Source organism: Mus musculus, chromosome 18 (genome assembly GCF_000001635.26).
Source record: "Mus musculus strain C57BL/6J chromosome 18, GRCm38.p6 C57BL/6J".
In the NCBI taxonomy this organism is placed as follows: Eukaryota; Metazoa; Chordata; class Mammalia; order Rodentia; family Muridae; genus Mus; species Mus musculus.
Genome location: NC_000084.6, coordinates 80,657,983 through 80,677,732, shown reverse-complemented (window position 1 = coordinate 80,677,732; position 19,750 = coordinate 80,657,983). Strand labels below are relative to the sequence as shown.

General features: G+C 50.7%; 1 protein-coding gene across 6 annotated transcripts in view; it reads left to right on the top strand.

Moving 5' to 3' along the window:
• Positions 1 to 19,750, top strand: part of Nfatc1 (nuclear factor of activated T cells, cytoplasmic, calcineurin dependent 1) — a 106,867-nt gene that overhangs the window by 35,339 nt on the left and 51,778 nt on the right. For all 6 annotated transcript variants that reach the window (NM_198429.2, NM_001164110.1, NM_001164111.1 and 3 more), the window contains exons 4-6: positions 10,573 to 10,775; positions 12,279 to 12,451; positions 14,298 to 14,438. In NM_198429.2, the coding sequence (NP_940821.1) occupies positions 10,573 to 10,775; positions 12,279 to 12,451; positions 14,298 to 14,438 (517 nt within the window). The remainder of the gene's footprint in view (positions 1 to 10,572; positions 10,776 to 12,278; positions 12,452 to 14,297; positions 14,439 to 19,750) is intronic.

Here is a 19,750-nt window from a genome sequence, read left to right as displayed (position 1 = left end):
TTTCTGACCTGTGGCCAGAAGGTCCCTCGTCATTTGGTTTAGTGGCCTGGAATGCTCTGACCCGTGCGAGCCTGCATCACCCCGGATTCCAGGTCTCATCTCTGGAGGCTAACACAGAGCCAGGGTCCCTCAAGGTGTTCTGGTCAGAGCACCAGAGCCCAAGGGCGAGCTTGGAAAGGCAGCATTTCACTCCGGCTGGGTCTGCAAGCTGGTAAGGCATGCATACAGCAGGGGCTAACCTGCAGGCCTGACCCCAAAGCAGGAGCATGCTGCCCAGAGTCAGCCAACCTGCATGAGGTCTGGATTAATTTTTTATGGATCAGCCTGGACACTGCATGGAGTCCTCTCTCCTTTCAGGACTCTTCGAGGCAAACCTCCTTTCCCTGCCTGTCATGTACAGGGTAACTCTCCTGTCCACTTGGATGCTGCCCCTGCCTTCTGCACCCACACTCAGCACCAAGGTCCAGTGTTCAGAAAACGTAAGGGTCTCAGGGAATTCCATGAGGGAAGCTGCAGTCTCCCAAACACACCACAGCTTTGCTTACTGTCCATGGCAGAGCTAAGGCTCGACAGACAATCGGTAGTAAGAGACGAGCCGTCGTTCCAGGAAGACATCTGGGGTCAGCTCTCTTAGCGGTGGGAGAGTGAAGCAGACAGAGATGGCCGTTCGCTTACACAGTCTGCAGCAGCATCCCTGACGGCCTCTGCTAAGCCGTACTGACGTCCTCAAGGCTGGGGTTTCATGTGGCTGGGCTCTCTGTGAGCTCATTTCAGAGCCTTCCCACTCAGCAGAGTGGGAAGCAGGGAGGGTATTATGTGGACTGTGGGAACAAAGACAAGGCAGGGCTACAAGCAGAAGCCTCCCCAAATGAAGATCCTGCAAGTCTGTCACCAACCCCCCCCCCCCCAGACCTGACTCAGAAGCTATGGCTTCTTTGTTCCAGGCTAGGAAGAGTTTAAGTGATGCTAGTCTGAGATACAGAACCTACTGGTGGTTTTCTAGTCATAGGCCCACAGAGCTCTGACTTAGTTAGGGTTCAGATGAGCTAGGTCAGTCCGGCCCCTCCTCTACCCTACCCTCCTTGGGGACAGGTGAGATGAGGGCTGAGTATTGGAGACAAAACAAGAACCGGCATTCGTGCCAATAGCCACGGCAAGAAGTGAGCCACATGTCTCCAGCTGGCCTGTGACCATGCATGGACCTTCTTCCTGGTAACTCTGTGGCTTTCCTTGGCCCAGAGGACCCATACGTATCACAAGTGTCCCTGGCTACCCATGGGCAGCTGTTCAAATGTAGAAAAGATACAAACTGTAGAGTGTTCTCTTGGGAGGCTCAGAGGGACTGTTGTTTGCTCTCTGGGTCTGTTTGTGCAACTGGCCCTGCCTCATCATGGGAGGTGGGGTGCAGACAGACTACTGTTGTATACCTTGCCTGGCCTAAGGGGCTTCCTTTCATCTCCTGGGGTAGCACTGGGCTCCTTGCCTATGTGGATGGCTGCAGTTTGCCCTGTAGCTGCAGGATGGCTGCAGGCCTTGCCTAGCCAGGCCCAGAACCATGACCTCACTGGTCATGTTGGTAGATGCCCTCAGCAAGGACCTCAGGGCTGAGAGAAGAAGCAGATGAAGGGCCGATGCCCCTCTGGTATAACACACAGGGTCTGGGGTGCCATCGTGGCATCAGTACAACAGGTAGCCTTTGTGAGCTTCAAGTGTTTTTAGTCCTTCATCTTAGATTCCCAGTCCTGTATCCTCAGCGTTTTGGGCTCTAGTCAGACAGTAAGGGTCAGGTTCTCTTTCATACACTCCATGGATGCTTGATGCATGGCCACTGAGCGCTGTGGTCCACGATGTTAACAGTAAAAACCCACCAGAACGCTGACAGCCGCAGGCCGGACCCTGCAAGGTAGAAGGAAGGGCTGGAGTTCAGGACAGCAGCACTATTCCCTGGGCGTTCCCCTACATTTCTGGGCTTGGCATCACCATGGTAGCACGTTGTGACGTACTACATGGCACGGCTGCTCCTGAGTGGCCTCTGCCCTGTAACACTAGCCTAGAGTGTCACCACGGTCACCGCCGCGTCGGGATGATTCCCAGGAGAGTGTACAGGTGGCGGCTTCCTGAGTGGCCTAGTCTATGAGGTACTGAGGGAGGCGTCTGTGTTTCGAGTGTCTGTACCTTCGTGGCAGTTTTACAGAAGGAGTCTGCTGGCGTTGGTGCCTTTTTCCTTGGATTTGGGTGGGCAGAGAGTGGATGAACGCTGCCATCTGCAGGGCCAGCCTCAGGGATGCTAAATGTCAGAGATGATCCCGGTTGACATGCGTGGGGGTAACTAGGCTGATTCCTGGCCATGCCAACAGTTCCTGAGAGCACTGAGACCCCTGGGGCCTTAAAAGCTCTCTTTGCCATTGCCAGTAGGTGGGTGCTAAGATCTGTCCTACCTGCGTGTTGCTCGCATTTGTGCCTCTCTTTCTCCCCTGGCCCCTTTCAACCTCTCAGGCTTGGTGGGAATCGGTCCCTTGCAACTGGACCATTGATCTTGTGCAGAACAGATGGACCCTGGTTCAGCCACGTGCCCCTGGTTTAAAATTCCCACAATACCATGCCCAGGTATTGAAGGAAGGGTCCCATTCATTTTTTCAAGTAAGGGGTCGAGGAGGTTCCAGCCCTCTCGAGTCAGCATGCAAGGCAGGAAAGTGGCCCTCTGGGAGAAGAGCAGAGGTGATGCTGGGCTGGAGACATATAGAGCCTCCCTGAGGAGCACAGAGCAGGCCTGTGTTCCACACCCAGGTGCCGTGGCTGTGAGCAGCGATCCTTAGATGTCCACTCTGACCTTGTGGCACCACAGGTCATAGAACTCACATCTGATGGAGGTCAGAGGCTCAGGGATAAACTGCCAGGAAACTGGTTTCTCCTTAGCCTGGCATCTCCCCCTTCCCCACTGCCTATCTGCCTCAGCCTTCCTCAGTCTAGGAGGAGAAGCACAGACTTTGTGAGTGAGCTGTTTTCTGGGATGGGACGGAAGCTCCCTTTCCGGGACCCTATGAGAAAGTGAGTCTGGACTCTGACCTCCGGAATGGCACAAGATGGCCCTCGGTGCATCTGCACATGCGCAGAGCCTCAAGAGTACGCGCGCTTCCCAGATAAAGACAGATCTAGGGTTCTCAACTCTAATAGGTCCGTTCAATTGGCAGGAGAGCCACGGAGCTCGCAGTCCTTTTCAGAAAGCCACAGAGCGTGGCTTCCTCCTGGAAAACCTGCACCAGGACCTTTTATATGAGAAACTGTGCCAGCTGCTGGGGAGGGACAGGCTCCAGGAGGTGGGGGTGGCTTGCAAGGCCTTTGTAAGGAAGGAAGCGCATGTTTGAGCCCAGTGCCAAGCCTTTTCCTCCGTGCTTCAGGAACATCAGACTTTCTCCACAGGAGACTGTTCGCTGTGTTGGGGATGAAGCTTGGGTCTTTGGGGATACAGGCAGACATGCTACCACTTAAGCCCCCAAGAGATAATTTTGAGGTAAATTAAACAGCTGATTACTAGAGGCCTGGAACAGCTTCAGGCCCCCAGCAAGGTGGAGTGACTTTGCCAGTGGAAATCAAGTCCCCATGAAGGTGCTCTCAGTGAATGTCTGGCAGGCATCGCCAATGTATGTGGTCTCTGGCATTTATGCCCTGGTAATATTTACATGGATACAACCTATTTTGTTTTTATTCTATTTTTTATTTGTCTGCCTTCTTACAAAGGTAGAGGAGGTTTGTACATGAAAGACCCAAAGTTCCTACGTGCAGTCTCTCACAGCTCCCCTGTGCTGCCCTCGGCTTCAGACTTCTGGAAGGCCTCGTGTGTACTCGTGTATCTTAGCTCTTGGGGTCTGAGGGACGTCACTAGACCTAGTTTTGCCTGTGCCTATAAACCTGAGTTTGATCATGGGTACAATAGTTGTCTTCATAGGAAGAGTCTTCAGAATTACATGATATAAATTAAGTACTGTTGTGGGCTCATGACACATATGTGCACACACAAAGTGCTCACATGCTCATAAACACGTGCTTGCCCATCCAGGCACACATTCATGAAGCAAATGCACAGACTCTAAAATACATGAGTGCTCATACAGTACAAGCACAAATGCAGCACACACACACACACCATACACACACACATACACACACACACCATACACACATACACACACTCACACACACTCACACACACCATACACACATACAGACACTCACACACACCATACACACACACCATACACACACACACTCACACACACCATACACACACACACACACACACACACACACACACACACATACACGCGAACACACACACACACACACACACACACGCCCATGGATGTTCATGAGATAAACCTGTACACTGTTCCCACATAGGTCATATTTATACCAATTCATAAGTGCATACATGTATAAACACATGTATAGTTATACATAAATGGTTGTACACATGTCACATATAGCAGGACATGCACACACACATGCATACCTGTGGCACCCTGAAAGCCAAGGATTTTTTTTATTTTCAGACAGAGCTAATCACTAGCATAAATTCTGTGGGTAGCAGATTCCACTGAAGGGCAGTGATAGTAACTCCTTCCTTCTGTCCTAGGGAGCTATGCCCAGAAGCTCAGCCTCTGCCTGTCTCGTGGGGAAGCCCTGGGGCCTTATGTCCTGCAGCCTGTACTCATTTGCTGCAACACAGCCGCTCACACAGTGAGAGCCTAGTAGTCAGCGTGCCCCTCCTGGTTATGCAGAACTGGACAAGCCCTGTCTGTTTGCCATCCTTCCAAGTGCTCCTGAGTATGGAAAATTGGTTTTGTTATTGGTTTGGTTTGGTTTTGCAGTATATGTTAGGCAAGTTCCCTACCACTGACCCACGCTCCTACGGTCAATCTTACCTCTTCATTTTGAAATGTCAGTCTTTTCTTTGAGTTGTCCAAGCTGACCTTGAGCTCACTCTGGAACCCACTGAGCCTTTGAATGTGTGGCCCTTCTGCCTCAGCCTACCGCGGGCTGCGATTATAGGCCTGCACCACACAGCCTAGTTCTCAGTTTGTGCTTAAACTCTCCTACTGAGCATCCATGAGGGGTCCTGCCCTCGATGGTCATTTCTTTCCTACCAGACAGGCACACAGTGCCATTTGGAGTGACAGACAGTTCCACAGCTGGTAAGGTCTTCATGCTGGTTGTTCTGAGGAGGTCACCCTTACTAACAGCAGCCGCTCCCCAGGGTCTGTGCCTCTGGCTAAGGCTGGTGTGAGAGCCCCAGTTCACCAGAATGACAGTTGGCTCCTACCCTCTCAGATTGTGGGGCAGGAAGATGGATCAGAATTAGCTCCTGTGGGTACAGTGAGGCCTCCAGGGCACAGTGGTGAGTTCCCAAGATGCCCCTGTACCCTGCCAGGAGACCAGCACTCTGCAGTCTCTAGGAGAGGGAAATAGAACGTCCAATAACAGAAGACTTCCCGTGTCTGGGAAGAGATGTCTCCAGGCAGCGGCGTTTGTAATGAAGAATTGGGGCTGAAAACAATCTGAGGTAATGAGAGTCCAACACAAACTCTTAATTAACCAAGTAGAGGGAATTTAGGTTTAAAAAATAGTGAAACCCACCCTGGGTGCCATCCCCAGCCAGGAGGAGGGAAAGTGAGACCAATGTGTGAGCCGATTTCTCTTGTCTTCTGGGATATATCACGGGATGCTAATGTTACTCGGGGTCTTAAAAGCAAATTTCCCTTTAAGTTGATTGTTTCAAGTGTGCATTATGTCTTGGTGGAAGGATGTCACGTGACAATGTCCTTTGCTTAGTAACCAAGTCAGAATGACTCGCTGAAAGGCAGATGGTTTTCATCAGTTAATTGGCTCTGTTAATTCAGACCTTCCTTCCACTGCGTATGAAGGTGTGCGTGTTGGCCCAACTCCAGCACTGAATAAATTTGTCCTCCATCAGTCTGCTGGCCTGTCATCTCCCTGTGTAAGTGCTGAGGTGGCACAGGAGCTAAAAACAAACATTTTTAATGTGCAGGAAACTGGGGGACGCTTACACCTTGCAAGTGGAATAATGTGTTTTGTCTCGTTTAGAGGAAGCAGAGAAGACTTGGGTCTGACAGGTAACTTTATAAATGTTGTTCTGACAGACACTGTGAGAAGCCAGAGGCAGAAGGTCTGTGCAGGGGGATGTGTGAAGTAGCTTAGATTTCTTTTCTTAAAGTGAACTTCGTGCCTTAAATAATAGATATTTACCTCCCAGGGTAAGCTTTAAATATTCCTATTTTCACTGAAATGGCATGTTTCTAATGGATAAAATTATACCGTATACACCGCCTTCCATGCCTTAAGAAGCCTGCCATAGCAGGGGTCCTGGGGGAATTTTGAGATGTCATTTTAAAGTCATCTGACCCAAGCCAGGCTGGGCTAGAGCCTTGGGCCACTCAGCCTTGCCCACGGAGAAGGTTTTGGTCATTGATTTATTTATATATTCTTGTGTTAAGTTTCATAAGGTAGGAGACTAACTGGCATAATTTGTCTCTGAATTTCTATCTTTATTTTTTTTGTTACATTTCATATTGTAAAACTATTCCAATCTTATATAGACTAGTGGTTTCTGAGTAGATTCATCACACTGCAAGAGGCTCCCAGGTGTTGAGGGGTCTGGACCAACCAACCTTAGTTGTTAAACCCTGTTTGCAGTAACTTGTGTGTTCACACAGCTTTGTAGTCCCTGCAGATTAAGACAGTGTTAGATGTGATCACTGGCCAGAGAGTAGCAGAGGTGGCTTTCTGCGCTGATGGCCTCAGATGGGGGATTGCAATATTCTTTCAGTCAGCCAGGCCCACAGCAAATGGGGGAGTTTGAGGGGAAATGCCCTGTGCTTTCTGGCTCCACCCACCAGCCTTAATCAAGGCTGCTGTTGTCTCAGGATGCCCGGGGACCTGTGGTCAGCAGGCACCCTTTACACTCACACGTGTGCCCTTGGCACAGAGCACACATAAAAGCTGCACGGGTGAATCTGAAGCGATCTAGCTCATAGATGCTGTGACTATGGTACAAACAGGGAGCAGGTGCCTGGCCCAAGCCCAGAGAGAAGTCGTTCCATGCTCACTTAGTATACAAAACACACGGGGTGCGTGTCTGTGAGTGCGTGTGTGTAGTCACGTACAACAACACTGCCACCTGCACCTGCCCCGCAGACTGTCTCTCTCTCTCACACAGGGATCCTCCTTGATACCCGTACGTGCTCCCAACCCATGATGCTCAGAGTCTCTGCTGGCTGTGCCCTACTCATCCACGGCTCCTCACAGGACACAAACATTAATTTTAAACATTAATCAGCAGTACCTGTAATGCTGCCCAGAGGCCTGGGGAGGCAAAGACCTCCTGGAACCACCTACTGATGTCAGGGAGTGGGTTGGCTGCATATTCAGGACACTGTAAGGGCCACCACCCCATCTTTGCAACACAGATTCTCGTGCGTACAGTTGTGACACCTGCGTGGCGTCAGCCGCGGGGACCACTGGGCTGTTTTGATCAGCCCCTTCATCATACAGTCTGCTGTGAGCTCTTTATTCCGCACTGCCCTGTCTGGTGTTCTCAGATGTTCTCTGGTGTCTGTCAGCTTTCCTTCTATGTCCAGAAGTGAACGGGGGTAAGGCTCATCTCCAACCCTTAACTTCCTACCCATCAGGAATGGGCCATCCAACAGGATTATTTCCTGGGAATGCAAATTCAGAGATACAGTCCCTTTAAGGGAATCAGATGAGAGTCTGCTTCTTTCAATAACAGGGTGTGGAGAGAGAGAGATGTTTCCTGTGGATTGAGCTGTGCTGTGGGTTCTGGATAGGCGGGCCCAGGAGTCGCCAGGGCATTCTTACTCTCAAGTCTAAACTTCGTGTCTGTACTGAGGACTCTCTTGGTCTGGGAGGGAGTTTGAGGGCTCACAGAAAGTTGTCCCAGCTTGCCTCCTGGGCTTTGAATTGGGAAAGGAGAAGGTTTTCGCTGAAGAAAAATGATGGGATCCAGGGTCTGCCTCAGACAGGCTCTCACTTTTGCCTTCTCAAAGCTGTCAGTGTCTGTCACCTTGTGCCAAGTCGGCAGGAAGAGGACAGAGTTCCTCCCAAGCCTGTGTGGAGGTCTGCCAACCTCCCCGTGGAAGCGGTCTGCTTTCATCCCAGCCATCAGAGGTGAGCACTGCTCCACCTGGCCCCTTAGCTTATTAAGGCAACACAGCCCGGGGCCTCTGCCCCATTAACCTCTGACTAGTGGGGAACACATTTTTCTTGCTGCCGCTCAATGAACTTGAGCATTCGGGCTGTACCTGTTTGAAGTACAGTCCTGGTCCCCAGCCCTTTCATCTTGAGGTAGGACTGGCACTGACTGTGTGTGTGTGTGTGTGCCACATGCTGGTGGATCACAGGACATAATGAAAGCCGTGAAGTGCCCATGCCTCTCCTAATGAGCAACTGGCATGGATCAGGCCAGAGGCGGTGGCTGAGACCTTTGCACGAGGGACATGTGAGAGGCCCCGCTGCCTTGTAAAACCCCGATACCCACGGCCCACATCAAAATCCAGCAGTAGCTAATTGCACTGTCTGATTTTCTGGTCCCCACTTCTAGGTTTCATTGCCTTTTTCCAATGCTTTAAAATGAAAGGCACAATCCCCTACCATCCCGAAAGGCTGGAATTCCATCGGAGAGACTAGTAGTAATGGCTGGAACCTGGTGTCCTCTGCACTCCTCCCTTTCCGGGTACCTCCCTTCCCCCCCTAAGGATCTGTGGGGCTATTTCTTGCGGCTGAGGCTCCCTCCCCATTCCCACCACAGACCACCTTCTTTGCTGCAGGACTCTTGAAGACTGCTTGGTGCTTTCTTATGGTGCCGTTCACCATCCTCCTTGCTAAAACCAATTACCTAGCAATCCCGCAACTCATCACAGGGCTCTGAGTTCCATGTTCCAGCTCTCCTCCTTTCTGCCCACCTTCTGGCCAGGCCATTCCTTTGTGGTCGGCATGAGGGGCTGGGGGCTTATCCATTGGCAAAGTGGATGACAGCAATCGGAGAAGGCTATAATTGTCATCGACTGAGTCCTGGCAGCCACCTGTGTATCCTGGCATCCTACAGTGTATCTCATCCAACCCCGGCTTCCCCCAAGGCATCAGGGAGCTATGGGGCATTGCAAGCATGGTGCATGAGGTGGGCGGATCTCAGGATTCTAAATAGAATGATGGGGTGGGGGTAGGGCTTCTAGGAGTGAGGCAGAGGAGGTGGGAAGGGCGGTAGCTACCAGCATGGGGCAGTTTCACTGCGTCTTATCCTGTGGGCTATATACTCTGTCCACAAGATACTCTGTGGTAGGGTAAGCGGTGCAACTGGCATTGATAGGACGTCTGTTCACACCTCTTTCTCTTCCTGAAGGAGAGGTACACAGGGCAGTCATGAAAGGATGGCCTAGACACAGTTGTGTGTGTGTGTGTGTGTTGCTGTGTTTATGGTAAATGCATCTATGTTACCAATCATGAGTGAGCAACTCTCACTCTGCTAACTTGTGCCATAACTGAATGTAAGAAAAATAAGCCTGTCTTTGGGGGACGTGCAGGACTGATGTGGGGAAGCCAGAAAAGCCTTACCTCTCCAAATCTGGAGGTGAGGGCGCCATGAGCAGTCCAGCCACCTCCATCTCTCCTTTGCTCACCTGGCTTGGAAGGACATTCCTTTCTCAGAGGCCAGTCAGAAAGCCCCACAGGTTGGGTGTGGGCTGAGATGCCATGGACCATCAGGCTTGCTAGAGTTTTGTGGTCCTTTCTCAGCAGCTTCTCCTGGAGAGAAGTGAGCGTATGAGTTCTGCTTTGTCACTGGCACTTGTAGCATGCAAATGGTGTGAAAGCTGCCTTTGTGTGTGTGCACATGTGTAATATTGTGTGTGTGCACATGTGTAACATTGTATGTGTGTGACTGTATACTTTTTGTATGTGATGTGTGTACAATATTTTAGGGGAGTGTGTGCGATGGGGTGCAAGTGTACACATTTGCACATTGCCTCTAGGTGTGCCTGTGAACCCATGTGCACACTACCTGTCTTGTTACACGTGTGCAGAGGCATGTGTGAGGTGTCTATTTGTACATTGGTGCATATATGCAAACATGTGTCTGTTTGAAAATAGAACTAAGAGTGTTCAGATCCTAATCTATATTTTGGGGGCCTTTAGGATAATGAGGCTTTATTTATTTATTTATTCATTCCGATAGTGTCTCATTGAGTAGTCCTGGCTGTCCTGACACTCTGTAGACCAGGCTGGCCTTGAGCTAAGAGATCTGCCTGCTTCTCCCTCCCAAGAGCTGGTACTAAAGGTGTGCGCTACTATGCCTAGCTGCATTTTATACTTATAATTTCAAGAAGTACTAATATTATATCACATGAAGGTGAAGGTCTGGGCACTGGACACTGGGCACTGGGCACAGTTCTCCTTTTGAGCCAGTCTGTTGACAAACAGTTGGTTCCCAGGATTTTATGTTCATGGTGCCTACTTACTGCGAGTCTTCTGTTTTCTTGCCAGCTACACGGTTACTTGGAGAATGAACCTCTCACGCTACAGCTGTTCATTGGGACGGCTGACGACCGCCTGCTGAGGCCCCACGCCTTCTACCAGGTCCACCGGATCACGGGGAAGACTGTCTCCACCACCAGCCACGAGATCATCCTGTCCAACACCAAAGTCCTGGAGATCCCGTTGCTTCCAGAAAATAACATGCGAGCCATGTAAGCCAAGTGGGGGCTGTGCCCGAGGGGTGGGCTCCTGCTGCTCTGCCCAGCACCCAGTGCTTAGCCCCAGCTCCTAGGCCCCAGGCCCTGTGGCTCTCTAGAGCCTGAAGAAACTTTACAGATATTTACGATGACAGATTTGCCTCTTTCTGGGTTCTCAGGTGCTGTGTGTTATGGCACCAAAGGTGTCTCAGTCACACAGCTGTAAACACTGCCCCCAGGGCCCAAATTAAGTTCCTAAACACAATGCCTGTTTACTTCTGAATGCAGCCCCGTTCATTCAAGGAATAGTTGGAATAAAGTGAAAAGATAGGGCGGGCAACACCTCTGGATTGTTTTCACTCAGAGCTGACTATGCACGCGGCTGACATGGCCAGCATGGTGCGCAAAGCCCCTGTGGCACACGATTAACTTAGAAAGGGATTTATTAGATGCTGCCTGCACATCACAGAATATCGAGGTCATCCCGTGATTTGAGTGCCCTGTGTTTTGAGTGGAGAAGCTGAGAAAACACGGATTTCCATACTTCCCATGGGAGACACATTGTACTGGACCCATGGCGAGCACAGACAGTAGCACACATAAGCAGGTCTCCAGGCAGAGGATGAGGCAGCCATGATGAAAGCACACAGACAAACGAGACCCAGATTAGACTGGAAGGCCTGATGTCACTCTGCGGTACTCTGTCTCTGAGGTGACTCGAAGCTGAGAGCTGTTTGCAGGAGGGGCTGTAAGGGAGCCTGGGCTATGCACGTAAAGACTGCAGTACATGATTGAGTTTGGGGGACAGGTGAAGTGCAGGAGATGAAGTTGGTGCAGGAGATGAGGTTGGTGCAGGGGGCTGTGCCAAGCTGCACCTTGTGTGTCCTTTGGTAATTTCTTCGTAACTTTAAGCCTTTTAAGTCAATGACCAAAGGGAAAGCATTCTGCGTGTCTCAGCTTCTCACCAGTCTGAGGGACTCGCCCTCCAGGGCTCCATTGCCTGCCCTTGGGTTTTCTTCCTCAGCTATATAACCCAACTTTCCTAAGGACAGGATAGAATTAGAGAAAAGCTCTTTTATTATATCAAGATTTTTTTTTTGTAATGTATTGAACCTTTTACCAGACTATAGATTTGAATGAAATTATGAAGTAAAATGATTGTGAAACCCTGGAAGAAAAGTTTTACAAATCATAAAAGGTATTAAAGTAAATAAGTGAATAATTTCGGAGCCCTGAACCACATTGGCTGGAGAGCCGCAGGACACACAGGAGGCACAGCCTTGAAGGCTCTTCCTCTCTGAGCTGCTCTGACACATCTCTGCAGGGTCCGAGATGTCTGGTCCCAGGAGGAGACTACAGCCTGCAGGGCTACTCAGATGTGTGGGTGCTGTAATCTTTCCCATAGGCATCTCTGCGGGGAGGTGGGGCTGGGATGCCCAGCAGGAAGGCTGAGTCTTTAGTTCTGGTCCAGCAGACCAGCTGGGCAGAGAGTCAAGCCATGGTCTTTGTTTCCTGCAGCATCGACTGTGCTGGGATCCTGAAGCTCAGAAACTCTGATATTGAGCTGAGGAAAGGGGAGACAGACATCGGGAGGAAGAACACCAGGGTGAGGCTGGTCTTCCGAGTTCACATCCCACAGCCCAATGGCCGGACGCTGTCTCTCCAGGTGGCCTCGAACCCTATCGAGTGTTGTAAGTAGCAGACCATGCTGTAACTGTTGCACGAACTGTCCCCTCGAAGGTCTGTTTCAGTAGGCTTCCTGGAAGATAGGATCCCTCTCAGGAGACCTGACTTCCACGTCTGGCTGCGTTACGCATTCCCACACACAGCTGGGTGCTGGTTAGAATCTGACCAACGTACACAGCACTCGTGGCCTTGGCAACTATATTAGTAAAACGCAAAGCCTGTCATGAAGCAGAGTTATTCTGACTGTATCTTTATTTATTCCCTGCTTATTTTGAGGGAAATTGAGAAGAGGAAGTTTGGATTTGCAGCCACCAGACTGGACAAACCCAAACAATTCCTCCTCTTTATCCTTCTCTTCCGATTCTCTTTTCCCCTCCTCTTCTCTCGTTCCTACCCAGTTCCTCTTCTCCTTTCCCCTCTGCTCTTCTCCGCAGCTTTATCTCCCATATTCTCCTTCTCTTTTATTATCTATCCCTCCTCCCCAGTTTGTGTGAATGTGTGTGCATATATGTGCACATGTGGTGTGCATGTATGTGTGTGCATGCGTTCAGGTGTGTATGTGTGCACACATGTGTGCATGCATGTGTGTGTGTATGTGTGTTGTATGTCTGTACACGGCTACAGATGGAACTCATCCCTATGCATGTTAAACAAATGCTCTGCCAGAGATCCATATGGCCTGTATCTGAATTTTGTAACTCACCACGACTGTTCATCTTCCCTGATGGTGCCAAGTTATGCCTTTAATGTGTGAGATGGCAACAGGACATGGCTAAGGGTTCCTGGTCCTAGAAAGAAGCTGGTATGGATGAAGCTACCACCTTCCTCTGTCCTGCTTAGCTGGTTCCTTGTCACTAGAAACATGTCAGGGGCCATCCTCTCAGCCCCCTGCACCCTGACGCCCTCCCCAATCTGGGGACTGCATTCATGTGGGGTCATCCAGACCACTGAGGGGACAGACAGTCTTGGCTAGCCCTTGCTCCTCATATCCCAGCACTGTCAAACTATGTCCCTTCTCCAGCTATTGTGGCTTCATCTCCTAAGAGACTCTCACCATGGGGAGATACACTCACTGGGGCTTTCAGTTCCATGCTGAACTCCTGAGTTCTGCAGGCCACTGTCAATGTCCCCTGGGATGTGCAGCAGGTCCCCTTGCATCCACTAACTGATCCTTGCTTCCTCTGGAACAAGCTGAGTCTTAGTCACACACACACACACACACACACACACACACACCACACACACACAAGCTTGTGGCTCTGCCCTCTGTCCCTACCTGTCTCAGTCCCCTGGAGACCTGACTTTCTGAGGCTGAATCCTCTCCCCTGCCCTGGTTTGTCTGGCTGGAAGGAGTCTGAGGAAACTCATCTGACACAGGTGCCCAGAATGTCACCCCTGCTCCTAGCCTCTGTAGTCCCCCTTGCAGGACCACGCTCATGAAGTTGCTGATACCCTACTGGGTCTCTCCCAGCTGCCTGTCAAGCTTTCTGCTTTGCCTCTGCACCCAGGCTCAATCTGTCACTGGGACTCTTCCTACCCAGCTCTTCCAAGGCCCTTCCTGCCCTTCCAGGCCAGGAGCCAGCATTAGAAGTCAGAGTTGCCTATTGCTGGCAGCTTCTGAAAAGAGTGTTCCGTTCTTAACGTGGATCATGTCCTGATGGGTTTGCCTCAATCCTGACACCTACGGTCACTATGGTTTGAGACCCTCTACAAAGTTCAGGGTTGGCCAGTCCCCAGAGAATCCGAAGAGTTATGTCAAATGGCAGCACCCGGGGCCCAGCACCTGAGCTGCAAGGCATCCTCCAGGCCGCAAAGACAAGGTTTCACTCACTCTTGCCTCCTCTGACACAGCCCAGCGGTCAGCCCAGGAGCTGCCCCTCGTGGAGAAGCAGAGCACAGACAGCTACCCAGTCATCGGCGGGAAGAAGATGGTGCTGTCTGGCCATAACTTTCTGCAAGACTCCAAAGTCATTTTCGTGGAGAAGGCTCCAGGTATGTTCTTCAGGCTGGCCCGGATGAGGTCCTGTGCTCAGTGCTGGTGGGAGCTGGCTCCTGGTTGGCAAGATATGGACCCTCCCCCTGCATGAGTGCGTTTGGTCATAGCATGGGCAATTGTCTGATAGAGGTAGCCGTCAGTCCACAGGGGCTCTGAAGAGCTCATGATCTCATCCCCTTTGAGTTTTTGTATTGCTGAAAGTCAGGTCAAAGTTCAGCTTTCGGGTGCACAGGGCCAGACTTTTGAAAGTGTGTGTTAGGAAAGCCTATAGGCTGGTGTTGGAAAACTCCTACTTGCTAGAGTCATCTGCTCACCTGGAGTGGTCATCAGGCCTGGCACCTGTTTTGAGCTCTGCCCAGCCCTTCATTCTGGCTTTTCCTCTTCCCCCTCCATGAGGGAGAGCACTCCCTTGGCTTCTCCAAGAAGCCAGTCCCTTAAACAAGTGCCAGCTAGTACCACAGTGGATATAAGTCTGGACCTGTTGACCTTCTGTATTCACCTCATGCGTGTCACTGGGACCTTCAGTGTCACAGCCGTGTGTGTGTGTGTGTGTGTGTGTGTGTATGTGTGTGTGTGAAAGAGTGTGTGTATCTGAGTGTGTGACTGTGTGTTTGTATTAATGTGTATGAGTGTGTGTGAGTATGTGAGAATGTGTGTGTGTATGTATGTATGTATGTGAGTGTGTATGTGTGTGAATGTGCATGAATGTATGAATGTGTGTGTGTGTGTGTATGAATGACTGTGTATGAGTGTGTGTGAATGTATGTGTATGAGTGTGTGTATATGTGTGTGTGTGAGATCTCCATCTCCACAGACACCCCCCCATACCCCACAAAGATCTCCATGAGAAGACAGAGCATGGCACTGCCATGCTCAACTGTAGCTTCCTGCTCACAGTAGCCCACAATGAAACTGTCTCATGGTTTGCAGATGCCAGGGGTGAGCTTAGAAGGGCCGGTGTCCTGAAGAGCTGTACATTTTCTTTACACCTACGGCCATTGTGTCTGCATGCCATTGGGGGCCAGGAGTGTGGCCCCAGGTCACTTCAGTTAGACATTGGTCCTGGCTGCTCTTCCTTTCTGGCTCCAACTTGGTAGAGCTGTACTGACCAGAGAGGCTTTTGGGCTCCAGAACACAGGGAAGGCTGAGCAACAGCCGCTTCGGTGGCTGTGGGCAGGCGTGCACTGACCCGGAAGATGCCTGCCCTCAGCTGCAGTAACTCCTCTACAAAGGGTGTATGGAGTTTGGAATTTTGGACTCAGGCCTTCTTCCAGATGGGGATTTTTTTGGGGGGTGCCATACCCTATCCACAAGGGTATTGGGGTAGCATCTACTCCAAGCTAGTGAGCTGGAGGCTTTGCCTGCTTTTCGTTCTTACCAGCTGGCCTTTTCTCGGAGGTGGTCAGTCCACACTTAGCCTAATCATTGCGGAGTGCCGAGGCATTCAGTGGCCTCCATAGTGGGGTCTTGATTTTGTACCATTCACAGGAAACATAAGCACTTCAATCAACACAGGCTTTGACATTTAACTCGGCCTGCCTCCGTAATCATGCATGTAATTGGAAAATATGTTGTAAATTATAAAGAAAGCCCAACTAAGTGCAGTGATAAAGAGAGCAGTGCCCACACCCTTCTCCGGGGAGGTAAATTCTGAAGTCATTTGACCTTCTGAGCCTCAGGCCTGCCTCCCTGTCAGCCAAGGAGCACTAGACATAACTAAGGCTCCGCACTCTGCACTGTAAGATCCCTGTACTCCAATGAGGGAGCCCCAGGCAGGATCCAGATAGCTTCCCTATCTGTTTATGGTTTGTTCAAGATGGGAAGACCTACAGAAGTGCCTGCCCCACAAGGGAATTGGCCACAGCTGTAAACTTGGTAGCTCGCACCTGCCGCAGCTGGGTCTGAGCCTGGGAACAGTGGCAAAATGCATCTTCCGGACTACGGAGTGAGCAGCCCACTGCTGACCACAAGCCCCTGCCTTACTCTGCTGGAAGCCCCATCTTGCCTTCATTGGATTATTCCTACCATAAAGCTAAGCTCCTGAGGCTGCAGAATGGGTCCCTGACCTACGTTCACAGGTTACAAGTGATGTCTATACGTAAGGCCTGTAATAAATGAATAACAGATAGACAGCACTGAGCGCTTTGAAATGTGAGAACTCCACGGTTCTGTGTCTAGACAACAATGTTTCGGGGTGTTTTTTTTATATATACATATAATTAGATTATTTGCATATGTGCTCAGGTGTGTGCATGCAAATGATATTTTTCTGAAGGAAGGAAACCAATATCTGCATGAGTCTTCCTTTGCCTTTGGTTTTCTAAGCAAATATCGTCCCTGACCTACCACACTGTGTGAGTCGGGACGAGCTTTTTCTAGTTGTTTCTTTCTGGCAAGCCAGAAAGCTCAATCTGAATTGCAAGCACAACCGGACCCTCAGTTTCTGATAGCGTGCCTGGTCCAAGTTCCATTTTTAAGCTGTTGGTTACAGAAGCCAAACATTTGGATGAGAGGAGAAACAGATGTGTGGAAGCTGTGGTCTGGGCATGTGGGGCTGGCCTTTCTGGAAGGGGCCATCCCTATGGCTCTGACTGTTGTGGACATTGTTGAGTCAGGCACTCAGGACTAGAGCCAGGGGTTTGGCTCCAATGTATCTTCCCTGTGTAATGCAGAATATCTGAGTCACAGGTACACTGTGGACCATCATCCAGTGCTCCGGGTCACAATGTGCAATGACTCAAAGGGTCCTCTGCATCTGTTGTCAAAGAGTTTCCCTGCCAGGAGGGCTGTGGGAGTGGTTGCCGCTCTGCTAGAGTGGCTTGGGTAGGCACGGGTAGCAGAGCCAGAAGTTAGCTCCTACACTCTACACACTGCACCCTGCCATTTCACCGAGCAGCTGAGGAAAGTCACTGCAATGGCTTGCAGAGCTAGCTCCTCCCTGGGTCATCAACTAATGATCTCCAGGTGGGGGTGAGGGTGGTGCCACAGGGCATCAAGCAGCATGGCCCTGGCTTATGCATAATGGTGAGGTTAGGACTTTTCTCTGGCCTCTTCCTCCTCCTGTCAGGAGTATCCATTGAGGACTGGCTGGAATGAGACTGTCTTTCAGGGGATGAAGGTCAAAAAGAAGTGCAGCCCTGAGCATCAGGGAACACTGACTGATAACAGACATCCTTGGAGAATATTTTTTCCAGGAAGCAGAGGTAGTCAGTGAGGTCTGAGGGTACTCGCCACACAGGGCCACACGTCCCGTCAGATGCTCTGGCGGCGTTTTGGCCTATCCACTCCAAGTGCCGCAGGCGTCTGGCATGGAAGATGACAGGTCAGCTCTCCCCAACACCCCCACTCCCCACCTCAAGTATGGCTTCATCTTCAGCTCTGCAGGCTCGATGGCGTGTTTGTATGTGAGTGAGAGCACGTCGGTGTCTGAGCAGTGGGATCAGTTATCCTCCTGAGCTCAGCTCCGTCTTCTTTGGAGACTGACCCAAGGTGAATGAAGAATAGAGGACACTGGTTTCTAAGGGAACGCCCAGCTCTACATGTTGGCATTGCAGGTAGCTCTGTTTGAAAGAGTATTGAGGCCTATTTGGGTGTCTGTTACTGCAGTGAAGCCAAAACCGAGGTGCCCCAAACCCCAGTACGGACAGGTGACACCCGACCCTCCTTCCTTCATCTTCTACACTTGCTCTGCAGTCACAATGCTCTCTGGTGTCCTGCGTCAAGTCTGCCCTCAAAACACAGACCTGCTGTGCTTTGCTACCCACAGATCTGCTTTCCTAGCTGGCCCTTCCTCCCTCCCTTCCTCCCTTCCCTCTCCTTGGGAAGGGACACAGGAGTGGATGGGTGGGTATTGGGGCATACAAGCAGAAGGTGGCAGAGTTTGTGAAGCAAAGGCGTCACTGGGCATAGGAAGGCAAGAGTGGCCGGTGGATCCCTCTGACCTCAGGCAGGTGCATAGATGGAGCTCTCACGCCTTTACTCTCTGACTTTCCTTGTACTTGAAGAGTGGGGCAGATTGAACACTCTCGGAAATGGGCTGCCATGGCAGCGAGAGAGAAGGTCTCAGGGTCAAAGGGCAGCCTCAGTCAGGTCTCAGGGCAGAAGAGCAGCTGAGGAGCCTCCTGACTATGACCGTGTGTAGCAGGAAGTGCTCTCTCAACCTAGCTAAGGGGTCAGGGAGACACCTGTCTGATATGGAGGGTGGGGCACAGACACTTCATTGTCGGTGTGTCTCTGGGGACACAGCTGGTCCCAGAGCTTGCCAGAGGAGAAGGTGCTAAGCTGTGGAGGAGGGACCTCTGGACAGCAGAAGACAGCAGGGCTGAGAGGGTTGGGGACCTAGACTCTACGTGCGGCATGTACTCGGGGTCTCCCTAGGCTTTCAGCCTGTTTGTTAATTGTTAGGAGTTTCAAGGGACCCCTGCATGGTAGCACTTGCCCCTGACAAGAGCATAGCATAGGATAGCATAGCATAGGATAGCATAGCATAGGATAGCATAGCATAGCATAGCATAGCATAGCATAGCATAGCATAGGATAGCATAGCATAGGATAGCATAGCATAGCATAGCATAGAATAGCATAGCATAGCATAGCATAGCATAGCATAGCATAGCATAGCATATCCGGGAACCCTGGGTCTCCAGCCAAGTGCAGTATAGCTGACAGGTCTTTGCTCATTTCTGCTTTTGTTGTTTGTTTGTTTTATTTTGTTTTTGAAGTGTGAGCCTATTCATGAGCACAGGCTTCAGGGCATACTGTCCCAGGACTAGGAAGCAGTCTACAGAGAGATCAATAGCTTCAAGCAGCTTGGGTGGGGGCGCAGGTGGAGGTATTGTACAGAGTTGTATCCCTGCATGGGGCATGTGTATTGTGTGTGTGTGTGTGTGTGTGTGTGTGTGTCTCAGTGTGTTTATGTATAACTGAGCATAGGTGAATGTGTATGTATGTCAATGTGTCATGAGGTATGCATCTATCAATGTATGGGCGCATGTGCCTGTTTGCATATTAATATGTGCTTATGTGATGTGACCAAGTAATCCACTGGCCCTTTGTAGAATGTCCCTGCCCCTTGCAGTGCTGAGCAGGGGCACCTCAAGTTTCCCGAAATTCCACCATGTGGCCGCTACAGTTAGAGACAACCAACTTTACCTCCCGTGGGGACAGGAGTGAGATCCCCACAGTGTCCTATTGGTGGTCAGTCTCCTGCCTTGGATAATCTATGTGCCTTGGGCCATGTATACACAGAAGCATCTTCTCAGCTACGTCCTCAAGAACTTGTGAAGTCCCCAGATGCAGCTGCCTCAGG